Below are 12631 nucleotides of genomic sequence, written 5' to 3' on the forward strand. Positions count from 1 at the left end.
AGGTGGGGTGAGCATAAAAATTCATTTTTAGAAACGATGGCTCTACTCACAATTTTGTTGTTTTGAACTATCCTGATTTCAAGCGTAAAGCTCATCATTAGATTGAAAAGATTTATAAGCGTGTCCCTCGACATGAATTGTAATAGTGACTGCCGATGGCGCCGATTCACCGACCACCGCCAATATAATATTACAATGAAGATGATTTTTATTGGCGCCCATTTTTGAACGTGGGAAAAACGTGAATTACAAAACAACTAAATATTATCCTAATAAATACTGTAAGAAAACTAATTTTTAATTAGTGATTAATTTGTATGTCAAATATTATTTAGGTACATTTTTAAAATAGGAGGTAAATCAAAATCTATTATATTATTTATGCATTTATCTTCTTGTTTAATTTTACATGATTATTTGGAGATCGTGAGAAGCGGTCTGGTGTGACATAAGTTTAGAATAACATTTTCTTTATCATGCCAACGTTTTGATCTTTATTGAGATCATCTTCAGGGCCCGGGATTTGTAAACATTGTTTAAATTATACAAATACATGTAAGATGTGAAAAAATGAATTTATACTTTGATAGAAATTTTAGGTTTAATCAAAGTACTTGTACTCTCTCAAAGTGTTTGTTTTCTGTGTAGATTTGTCATTACTGTGTGTCGGGTGTAGAGTGCCAGTGAGATATTAATGACTGAAAACAAACACTTTGAGTGGCACTTGGGGCAAAGAGGCCATGAAAAGGTTTGACATGTTGCCAAAAAGGGGGCCAACATGGACTCTTTAGGTCCTGAACCTTACTGTGGCTTAGTATTCCCCCTTAAAGAGGATACATCTTAAAATGGATCCTTAATAAGTCCAAAACCTGGTGCAACAATACCACAGGCAAGAGGCACACAAAGAGATTCATAGATTGACCATCTGCAAAATTTACAAATTTGGAAGGCAACCGCAACCGAACCAAGATTCTTGTAGGACTCCCTCCTCCCTTGCCACTTAAGAAAGCACATGCACCGGATAGGAGTACAGGCAGAAGAAACACTGCAGATACTGCCAGGAAGAGGAGGAGACCGAAGAACACATTCTATGTTTCTGTGAAGGTTTATGTAGGTGCAGATTCTTGCAAGTAGGACAAGGAAAACCGAAAGCAAGATCTACACTAAGGAGCCGCTGACAAAGCTGGTTAATGGAAGCTGGTTAATAACCTGAAGCTGGCCAGTGAGTTATAAATAACAGGGGAGCACAGTAGGTCTATTCAGGTCGAATTGCAGTAGGCCTTGTGGCCGCCTCTTTTATCCCTATCTCTATCCGTACTATCGATAGGTGGGCCTCGGAGGATCTGACCCCTAAAAGAAGGGTCCTGCTTACCGATTAAAGATTGGGCATACGATGTTGACTCTTGGACACTTAATTTTGGCCCCAAGCCTGCGTAAGTGTCGGCATGTAGAGAAAGGTTGCACAATGAGTCCCACCTAGTTAAAGGTTGCAATTCCTTCGCTCTATATAGAAAGCGTGTAGGATGCCACCCTGATTAACAACCTGAAGCTGGCCAGTGAGTTATAAATAGGCACACAATAGATCTATTCAGGTCGAGGTGCAATAGACCTTGTGGCCGCCTATTTATACATATCCCTTGAATGTTTGGGATCTGGTAAAAAGCCTTAAGCTAATGAGAAGCGCTATATAAAAAAAAATTATATTGCAATTAGATACCATACCAAGTGAATATCCGTTTGCTTTTTTGTTTTATGTATAAACAACAGGGAATTTAAACTTTTGCCTTGTACTAAGTGTTAAATAGCGATCAAGTAAAAAATAAAAGAGAGTTTTAAGTGAAAAATATTTTTCCTCATATTGCTCTTTTTTTTTTTAATTGGTGGATTGTTGTAATTTGAATTTAGGCGGGGTGAGTCGGGCTGAAGTGAGCGCGTGGGGAAATTCTTGGCAGAAGGTTGGCTCTTCTGAGAATTGAGTTTTTGACCGAGCTCGTCCTACTCATCTGATCAACGGGTTTTTAGTGTTTTGGATTGTTTTGGCCGCATACGTCATCCGTGATACGTGCGGGGCGATCGGATCCTGGCCGACGGCGGAGAGAAACCTCGCAGTTCGTACTCGGCTTTAGCAAGTCTTCAAAATTGCCGTTAAACCGTGCCGTCAAATCTTATATTTATGTCAGACCATAGAGGAAGATACAGCGTTTTGCCCAGCGATAACGACGATCCCAGGAGCTAAAGAGTGTCAAATTCATAAATGTCTATACAAATCAAATTCCTGAGCCTAGTGGATGTTCTACTTCGGGTGCCGCCTTTGTTTATCATCGATGAACTTTTCCGCATGAGACTGGGTCTCCCCCAGGGACAGTTCATCGATAACGCTTTGGGAAAGAACGAAAGCTATCTCAACCAGGAATACGACCAGTACGAAGCGGCCAGCAGGATTTTCCATTACGATGCACAATTTTACAAACTCCTGTTGACCTACGCTTTCAAATTCATTATATCATGCTTCGGTAAGTTTTGCCCATTTTCATACCCGTTTTACGCAAGAGGGAATTTCAAAATTTCACGTCCTCTTTCGGACCTTAAATTTTTTTTCTCCTTAAACGCAGGCGGTGGTGAATTTGCACAATTTAACGACTGGAAGCGTTTTCCAGTAATGTTGCGCGAGAAGACAAGAAAAATCTTGCCACTCGAGACCCTGGAGGTGTTTTGGCCTTTTCCACAACCAGCAATAACGACTTTTAAATTGCACACAACTATCCAAAATAACGATTTACTTTTCCATGTAGTCCACATGTCAATATAAGACTTTAGTCGATTATCATAACTTTCTCACCTTAGCCACAAAAAAAATCTTATCAACAAAAATTAATTGAAACATCATGACAGATCAGCTGTCATCTAGGTCCAAGTCTATCATTCTTATCAATACATTCGGATAAAGCTGAAATCAATAGTTTAATTTAAAATTGACATGTCACATAGCATTTAACAAAATCACCTTCAGGCGATTACGAGCTCTTATATCAGGGTCTGCAAGTCAGCACCCACACTTATTAACATATGGTAAAGGCTATAGTTTCAGGGTCATGTGCAATTCCCAACCATGAGAGTAATCTTTATAATCATCCGTGCATTACATAAAAGAACAATTGAGGGCTTACAAATGAGAAATGTTTTTCAACATTTGTCGAGGATGAGACTACAGCTATGCTTGTACAAAGTCTCTGTCCAATTGATGTACGTTGTGCTTACAGATGTAAAACAGTGCTTAGTTTAATAGTTAGAATTCTAAATTTTACCCAATCGCTCTCAAAATCTCTGGCGAGACAAATCTTCAATTTATGGGCATGAGCCATTTTCAAGTATTAAAGAGCTACAAATGGCGATAACATTTCGCACAATCGACTACTTCACAGATTCTTTTGTGCTGGTTACACTTTTGAAGGCTTCGATCAATTGATTGACTTATATGTCACATTGTGTTAACATTTACACAACATTGTTCAATTAAACAGACCAAATCTGATTATAACATGAAAAACCTTATATTGATGTAAAAAAATTAAGAATACTGATGACTGATTTATATAAGCTCAAGTCTGCTTATGCTTGTACATTTGCACATACGCATACAGAGCCTATCCCTACTGGAAGACCTCTGTCTTATCCACACAGCCACTGAAGTTGGACTCCAGGTGCTATTAACATCTAGGTTATTTCAGCACCCAATGCAATCAGTTACTAAAACCAAACCCATTCATACTCTCAGTCACTCTTAAATACCATTCACCCAGTTAGAATAGTGGAGTAGTCGATACTCCAGCATCACTCTTTACCCGTTATATAACTAACCTAATTGAGGGTCAATGGTGTACTTTATATTCTGCCATCAGCCCTCTTATATACATGCTAATAAATATGTTCACTCTCAACATACTCTAGGGAGATAAAAATATCCTTGTTATATTCAATAGAAAAACTCTGTTTCCTTTAAAAATCGACCCTGATACATGCTGCTGAGTTCAAGCATGATTCTCATATTGGGTGGCATTCCCATGCACTCTGTATGGAGCTAAGGAATTGCACCCATCAGTTAAGTGGGATACGACGAGCAACCTCTCTCTACATGCCGGGCACATATGCATGGGCTTTGGCCCAAAAGTCTCTGTTTCAACCAAGCATGGCTTATTCTTAATCGTATGAGGAAGACCTTCTTTCAGCAAAAATAATGACAATGTAAAATCAAGTTGAAATAGATGAAATCAAAACACATAAAATCTCTGACAAGGCATAAAATTTTCAATTGACGTGAATGAGCCATTTTCAAGTATTGAAGAGCTACAAACAGCGATTACTGACTGTTGCGATAACATTTAACACAGTCAACTACATAATGTTCACAGAACCTTTTGTGACCGATTAGGACAATGCAAATTAGCAATGGGAGGATTATCTGAACATTTATTATATGAAAATGTGTTACTTTCATTTGACTCTAGAAGTTTTTTAAAAAGACAGTTTTTTCTTTCATCTATTTCAACTTAATTTGTATTATATTATTATTTTTTCTGATGGAAAATACTTCCAAAAATAAAGAGGAAAGAGCTATAATAAAATAATATTTTATTAGCGTAGTTTACTATTTGTTTAGTCAATCAGGGTATAATGGTGGATTGGTGGTAGTGCACTGAAAAGTGAATCTTGCATGCTGCCAGAATAGTTGATTCATATTTCAATGCACCAACACTGATTTCTCTATGGTACTTCAAAAATTGAATCACACTGTATATATGTAGTCAGAATTATACAATTTACACAATTATTCCTCCAAACACATTTTATCCTGGTTATATACATAAGGAGGCTTCAGTCCATTGATTAACTGTTCTCATTGCATTCATATGCAAACATGTCCAGTAGTTCAGACAATTAAACAGCCCCTTAATGTTGATTTTGATTGAAAAATAAAAGTCTTTATACTAAGCTAAAAAACAAAGAGACTTCCCAATAGTTAGGTTTATTTAATCATTCTATTCTCAATCTTCAACAAAAACATACACTACAGATAATTTCTCATTGTAGTTTTGTTATAAAAACATTAATAATCTAGTAATCTTCAGCATATTTCTTTGCTTTAAGCATTGTTTAGGGTTTATTGTTTTTATATTTTTTATGCATTTTATAGTGATCAATATTACCAAAGTCAAGACAATTTATATTTCTTTTTATCTTTTTTTCTTTCGCATCTTTATTTTTACACTAATCAAGTTATGTCATCATTAGGCTGTGAGGTTCATGAATCATAAATGTCAGCAACTTTTATGCTAAACATGCCACCAGAGAATTGCTTGGTAATGTGAGGCAATAGGCAAATGTCTTAATTTTACAATAATAAATCTGGCAATTCCAATAATAATTCTGTGACAGTGAAACAAAAAGCATTTCATCAACTCCCCATCTCAACCCCACCTTATGAGTTTTCCCTCCCATCTCAACTTAAAAAAAAAACCTTAATTAATTGTAAAGTATTAATTGGTCAAGCGGACCACGAAAATAGTGAATTTAATATTCTATAATATTATATAAGTCAGTGATTCCAAAGGCCATAATGCTTATGATAAAATTCTAATAATTTCATCATCTCACTTCAAAAGCACTGAGGCTCATGTTTGTTTTTGATTTATAGTGGAATATATCTACTTCAAATGTCTGCTAAACCAAATATGTTTTAATTGGCAGAGAGGAATTTTTTTTTATTTGGAAAATATAATTTTTGTGAATTAATGATGTTATTTTGACTTTGCGCAAAAATTGTGAGCTCTGCATGGTGGTGAATTGTAGTTTGGTCCTTTACAAACGTTTTGTTTTTCAGATGCAATTAAACTTGACACTTTTTGGTGGTGGGTTTTAATCAAAATTATCGTTAGGAACTGAAGCAGAAATCAAAACTGTGAGGCTAGGCAATCCAAAATGATATGAAACTATAACTGCACTCTCTCCTTGTCCTGCTTTATCAAAACTACCATTGTATTTTTCAATACACTCGTGAATATATCAACAGACCTGCCTGATCATCTCGGCCTCAGTTTGTTCTCACTAGTAGGACTCTACTGTATTTTAAGAATAAAAAACAAAATAATACAACATACACAATATAAAAATTGAACAGGAAACAGTCAACTGAGATGTTCACATGTTTCAAGTAATTTTTAACTTGAAAGAAATGACTCATAACTTGATCGGAAGTCTCAACATAAACAACACAAAAGTTCACTGGATTGATTGAAACTTTGTTGAACCGATGAATTTTGTTCTACTTTAGTCAATCAACAAAAATTGAATCATGAGAATGTGCCCTTTAGGCTTGTAAAAAGGTGGTCAATTGATTGACTTGCACGTTAGACAATCACGTACAGCGGTGTTCATTAGTTCAACAATTAAAGTTCTTTTAATCCTGGTTCGGATTTTCAAGTAAACTGACTAATATAATCAGAATTCTCAATTAATTATACACAATTTTTCATTTCGAAAAAAATCTCATAAAAAAATATATTTAATAGAAGCTGATGAAATTAAGTATTAATCTAGAATCAAACCTGTGAATCGTACACAGTCCCGCTAATCTAGTATAATCGTTAATAAAAAGTGTTTCTGTATGAAGCCACGATTTGCTTATAATTAGAATAAAATCGGGTAGTCGAAATGAGAAGTTTGTGGCATGGGCGATCGAAGTCACGGTAGCTCAAGTGGTAGAGCAGCGGTGTATTGAGCTGAAAGTCGTGGGTTCAAATCCTGCCTGTGACACAAATTTTTCATTTCGAAAAAAATTGTGTATAATTAATTGAGTATTTATATATTTAATAGAAGCTGATGAAATTAAGTAATAATCAGAATTCTACAATGTTCACACTACTTTCTACTATTTTACACTTTTATTGCTATTTTACTACATTTATTGCTCATATTTGTTGCAATGGTATAATTATATTGTTATCATAGTACCAGTCTTTAAAAATAGCGAAATATGCCCGCAGATAATTTGTCATTATTAATTTTTGTTAACCATGTGCTTTATTTCAAATAGCTAGAATCTATTTATTTTTTTACTTCAGATTTTTTTCTCGCTGGCATGTTATTTTAAACATTTTGTACATGAGTAATTAAACAGTAAGTCTCGCAATATTAGATGCTGAGAATGTTCAATGAGTATGTTTATTAATAGCCAGATTTTCATTAGTATATTAATACACTTGGCAGGATAATATATAATATACTTCTATAAGGTGTTCAAAAGTTAACTTGCTCAGCATGAATATTTTAAATAATTTTGGAATATTCGCTATATTAACTAATTGTGTTTCAAACTAAAATAATTTTTTTCTCTGTTGTTTTGCTCGAATTGTGTAAACTGAGGCCTTTTACAAAGTCATTTTACTTTAGCTTCCATGCTATATGATAATCATTTTTTACTGAGCATAGGGACTTACATCGATTTCTCTTAATTTAAATTTCTAATGTTCAGTATTTAATTTGAATTTGATTTTGTATTTTCAGGTTGTGTGGCTGCCCTTTGTACTTTCGTATTATGGACAAAACACCTCCTTATAGTGTACATGTACTTAATATCAGGAAGCGTCATTTTCATATCGTACTGGTGCAACCTGAGGATGATGAAGTCGGTGATAGTCGCCGCAGATAGCACGAGGCCGAGCGTAATAGAGGATATTCTCGAGTTGAACCTCAACCACCTAATGTCCGAAGAGAGCCCTGGGACTATGCTTTTAGAAAATTTCGCAGCACAGTGCAGCCTAGCTTCTATTTTTTGTTTTGTACATTTAGGACCCAGATATCCATTACTGCAAAAGCTTTGGGTTGTTACTTTTTTAGCACCTACATTTCTTGCCACACTTCCTCTTCCCTCATTCATCCTGACACTAGTCCCAGTCTTTGCAGCAGTTTTGCCTTTGGCGATGGTCAACTTTATTTTGTGGACTAGCATTTTTAGTGTCATCGAAACTGTGAGCCGAGGCTACGTTCATGCTCGAGCATTTATTAGGTAATTATTAACTTTTTGTCTTATATTTTCTTATTTATATTGATAGAACAAAGTTAATCATTTGCATTATTATTATTTTTGAAACACTAACATTACATTTTATCATCATGTATTGAATGTGTGTATGAAAAAGCTTAAAAATTTCTCTTGCATTGGAATATTAATGTTATGAGTACTTTTTAATTACCTTATTTCTTTCCTTTTTTTTTAAATTAATTTATTTATTTTTAGCGACTTTGGCCTTTCTGCTTTAATGGAAGTAGAATGGATGCGATTGAACGTTCCATGCGTTTTACGGACATTTTGGATTCTTAGACTTATCGAACAGGCCATTGCTTTGCAAATTCCAGCTGGCTTTACGATATTGGATTTTATCAGCATGGCCAAGTCGCTTCTTACCACGGGATGCGAAACACTTACATCAGTTCTAGGAATGACTTCAGTTGTTTCATACCTTTCCCATTACATAGGAAGATTTGTTCAATGGGTCAGTAAAAGTTGTCCATTGTTGTGTTATAACTATCCAAAAGCAAAAGTTATAACTTACAAAATGTTTTCTTTGTAGATACTCTTAACCGATGATGAAGACGACAAGAGTATTGGTACAGTGTCTGCGATACTATTTTACATATTAGCCCTACAGACTGGCCTGACTAGTCTTGAACCGGAGAAGAGGTTTATTAGATTATGTAGAAACTTCTGCCTTTTGTTTACAGCAATACTTCACTTTATACACAATATTGTCAACCCGTTACTTATGTCTTTAAGTGCATCGCATAACCCTGCATTACATAAGTAATGACTTTTGTTTTTCTTTAAGTGTAATCCTTATTTTCATTTTATTATCGTTGTTTATAGGCATGTGCGAGCTCTTATGGTTTGCCTGTTTTTAATGTTGTACCCAGTGGGTTTAGTGTCGTACTTGTGGTACCACCAACCAGTGAGCTCGTGGCTACTAGCCGTTTCTGCATTTAGCATCGAAGTAGTTTTTAAGGTAATCGTGTCCCTCCTAATTTATATGTTGTTCCTTATCGACGCCCACAGGGCCACTTTCTGGGAGAAGCTCGATGATTACGTGTACTACATACGTGCTTTTGGAAACACGGTAACTACTGTTCTTTTTTTTCTATTTCGCTTAAAATTGGTATTCAAATCACACCCGAGTTTACTAATTTTATTGTTTTATCCTCAGCTTGAATTCTTTTTTGGCGTGTTTTTATTTTTCAACGGTGCTTGGATTTTAATGTTTGAATCGGGAGGTGCTATTCGTGCTGGCATGATGGGCATCCATGCTTATTTCAACATATGGTAAGATTATTCAATTTTTGCTATTAATTTTAATAAAAGTCTAGGACCAAACTAAATGTGCAGCCATGTGGATCCAATTATATTAATAGCTTGGAAAATATTTCATCCTTGAGGAAATGGACCTTTTATAAACATAAGTTCATAGTTTTTAGTTTTTTAAATTTTTGTTTAAAAATTCCATGTAATTCAAATATTTACTACAATATCTATAATTAGGTTATTATTATCTGTAGGTTATCTAAAATAGGTTTTAATGATTATTATTATCAGAAGCAAGTGTATCAGAATCACATGTAAGCAAACTCTTTATCCCTTTCGCTAAGTGACGGGAGAACATTTAGTTACAAAATTCAGAGAAATAAAATTCATACGCATTTATTGCAACGCTTGACCAGACCGTCTCAATCATTAAATTGATCTAATTAGTTAAATATAAGTCAGCCAGATGATATGTGCCCAGAACAGTCTTTCACCCTTTTGATGCCTTTCCTGGTCTCTGGTTTCTGGATTCTATTGGTCTCGAGACTCTTGTCTATTCAACTCATGTCTACCTATCTCATCTCATCTATCTGCTTCGATTGCCTCCTTCATATCCCGACTCAACTCTCCTGGTTTTCAATTAGACTTATTCAGGACTCTCCTTATCACCAGACCAGTCAGCTCCCCGGGTCTCCACTCTTCCAGGTCTCAGCTGATTTTCCATTCCTCCCCTTTTACATTGGTCCCCAAAACAAGGGTGGAGGGGAAAAAAAGTATTTTCTGAGCGGTCAAAGCTCTTCTCACGACCGTCAGCCATGACACCTGTCGATCCACCTAATAACATTCCACATTCCTGGGAGTCCCAAGTCAAAGCTTTGAAGTTCCCTAGTTTTACGTTTTGTCCAACTTCCTGAGCTTTTTGTTGTAACATTGACCCAGAAACAGGTATTGAGCAGTTCCATTATAGAAGGATTTAAAATGTATAGAAATCCTATCTTTTTTCGGGGCGTGGAAAGGGGTTGCACTAGTTTTATATTCGTCAGTATTCATAATAAAATAATGTAATTGTGTTATAGAAATGGCATATGGTTAAAGTTACAAAATTAATTATTGAAGTGAAGGTTAATATATATAATCAGTATTATTTTTGAATGATTTTTTAGGTGTGAAGCTAAGGCGGGTTGGTCTGTATTTATGAAGAGAAGGACTGCTGTAAATAAAATCGATTCATTGCCGGAAGCCAATGAATCCCAACTGGCAAGTTTGGACGATGTATGCGCCATATGCTATCAGGAGATGAGGACTGCCAAAATTACAAAATGCAAACACTTTTTCCACGGCGTCTGCTTAAGGAAATGGTTGTATGTGCAGGACAGGTGTCCATTGTGCCATGAGATTCTCTATAAAGTAGAGGCAGACAAAGAAGGCGATGAAGCGGAAGTGTTGAGGGATGACGGCCTGGCAGAAAATGCGCCAGTAAGATTAATCGATGGAAGGTGAACCGGCTTTGTGTAAGTTTTTTTAATGTACATTCGTACTCGCCAGACTTGTTTTTTTTTTTTTTTTAATTTGGCTAATTAATTTAGTTAATTTTTTTATTTTCAGATTGTTTTAAGTTAATTATATAATTATTTATTTACAGGTTTTGTGAGCTGAAAAATAATGTTATTAAATAGTGATGCCTACTGAAAGAAGCCTCAAGATGTGATGTTCCCACTGTTATTAAATATTAACGATAATAAATAAACAATCCAGGAAAGGCATTAAACATAAAATAATAGACTTCTACCTTAGAATAAGCTGTTGAAGAAATCTTGTTCTTGTCGAAAAGCATATAGTTCACCATCTAAATTATTATCTGATTTAATTAATACAATACTTTCAAATTAGAGGTAACTTTTATCATGTTTAACTATACTCATGTTTTATTGGGAAGCTTTAAAAAATGTTTCCAGTCTTTTTCTCAATAAGTGAAAATAAAAGTAATAATTTCCCAGTAACAGATTATTCAAACAGTAAATTGATTCACTGGATGCAGTGAATTTAGCAGGTTTGCAGCAAATTTATTCGTTTCCTGTAAATGTGTTTTGACTTATATCTAAATCGTATGTAATAATAAAATTACTTATTTGAAAAAATACATAGAGGGAAGCGAGGTAAATATTTTTAAAAATTGACTTAAATTCTGTATAAATGGAAATGTCTAAATTCAAACCTTATTTGATCTTAACATCTTTATATGCTTTATTATGCCGTGTACGTTGCTAAAGTGAATGATATAGAATAGCAGATAATGCAAAGACAAAATTGACAAAAAGAAAAGGCTTAACCTATATAAATTAAATAAATATACCAGTACATCTCCTTTTTGATTGCTGTGGGAGAGATTGTTATCATTGTTGTTATTTAGTATATTAATTTAAAAAATAATTCTTTTTTTAAATTTTTTTTTTTGGGGGGGGGACAATAGTGGAGGTTTTGTGTAAAAAAATTATTTCAAAAAATGGTATTTGGGTTGGCTCATATTTTTCATTTTTTATTAATCAGTAAAAGCTTTGCATGTGCCTAAAATAATTTGCATTAAAAAGTTTTTTTGTGATTCTGGAAGGAAGGTAAATTAAAATCAAGCAAGTCAGCTAGTTTAAGTTTTATACAATACTTTAAGAGAAATAATTTACATTGTAGTATTTTGACTTAATTAAATGTAGAATGAAAACAAAATTACCATTCTGGTTAAATTTTATTTCTGTCTCTAAAGAAACAACTTTATGTAAATTATAATATGTAATATGAAAACTATTGTGATAAACCAAACCCAAAATACGCTATGTATATACCCTCAATTGAAAGTGAATATTTTATTATAAATTGACGTTTTTTTATTTTATTTTTTTATATACCCCAACCTTTTTTCCCTGATTTCCTTCGAACTCGTTTTTATACTGAATTATGGATATATTTTTCTGTAAAGTAAACTGGAGAATAAATGCACAACTTCAGTTTCTAAAAATATGTAAATAACTTACTCTACAAGTTATGTGCGGTGACAGTAGTACAGAATTTGTACAAAAATGATTATTTTTTAGGACCAAAAAACTACATGTCATCACCAACCCTCTCTTTCTTAGATTTTCGTTTCTTATCTTTCTCACATTTTAAACCTACTAATTTCTTTTCTCTAGCTAAGTATGATATATGATATAACGGTAACCAACTCTCTCTTTTCTTTCTCATATTGCTAGCCTCTCCTTACCTGGTCAATTGTGGATAAAATAACACAAA

General features: G+C 34.3%; 1 protein-coding gene across 1 annotated transcript; it reads left to right on the plus strand.

Moving 5' to 3' along the window:
• The first annotated feature begins 1968 nt into the window (after positions 1-1968).
• On the plus strand, positions 1969-12231 carry LOC106662292 (protein TRC8 homolog). Its single transcript, XM_014386285.2, has 8 exons — positions 1969-2513; positions 7561-8062; positions 8294-8549; positions 8628-8857; positions 8921-9167; positions 9255-9370; positions 10513-10860; positions 10992-12231. Exons 1-7 carry the CDS (start codon positions 2255-2257, stop codon positions 10847-10849), a joined length of 1947 nt encoding a protein of 648 aa, XP_014241771.1. The 5' UTR covers positions 1969-2254; the 3' UTR covers positions 10850-10860; positions 10992-12231.
• Positions 12232-12631: the final 400 nt, after the last annotated feature.

The sequence above is a fragment of the Cimex lectularius genome, unplaced genomic scaffold, assembly GCF_000648675.2.
Source record: "Cimex lectularius strain Harlan isolate CLEC.00 unplaced genomic scaffold, Clec_2.1 scaffold3, whole genome shotgun sequence".
In the NCBI taxonomy this organism is placed as follows: domain Eukaryota; kingdom Metazoa; phylum Arthropoda; class Insecta; order Hemiptera; family Cimicidae; genus Cimex; species Cimex lectularius.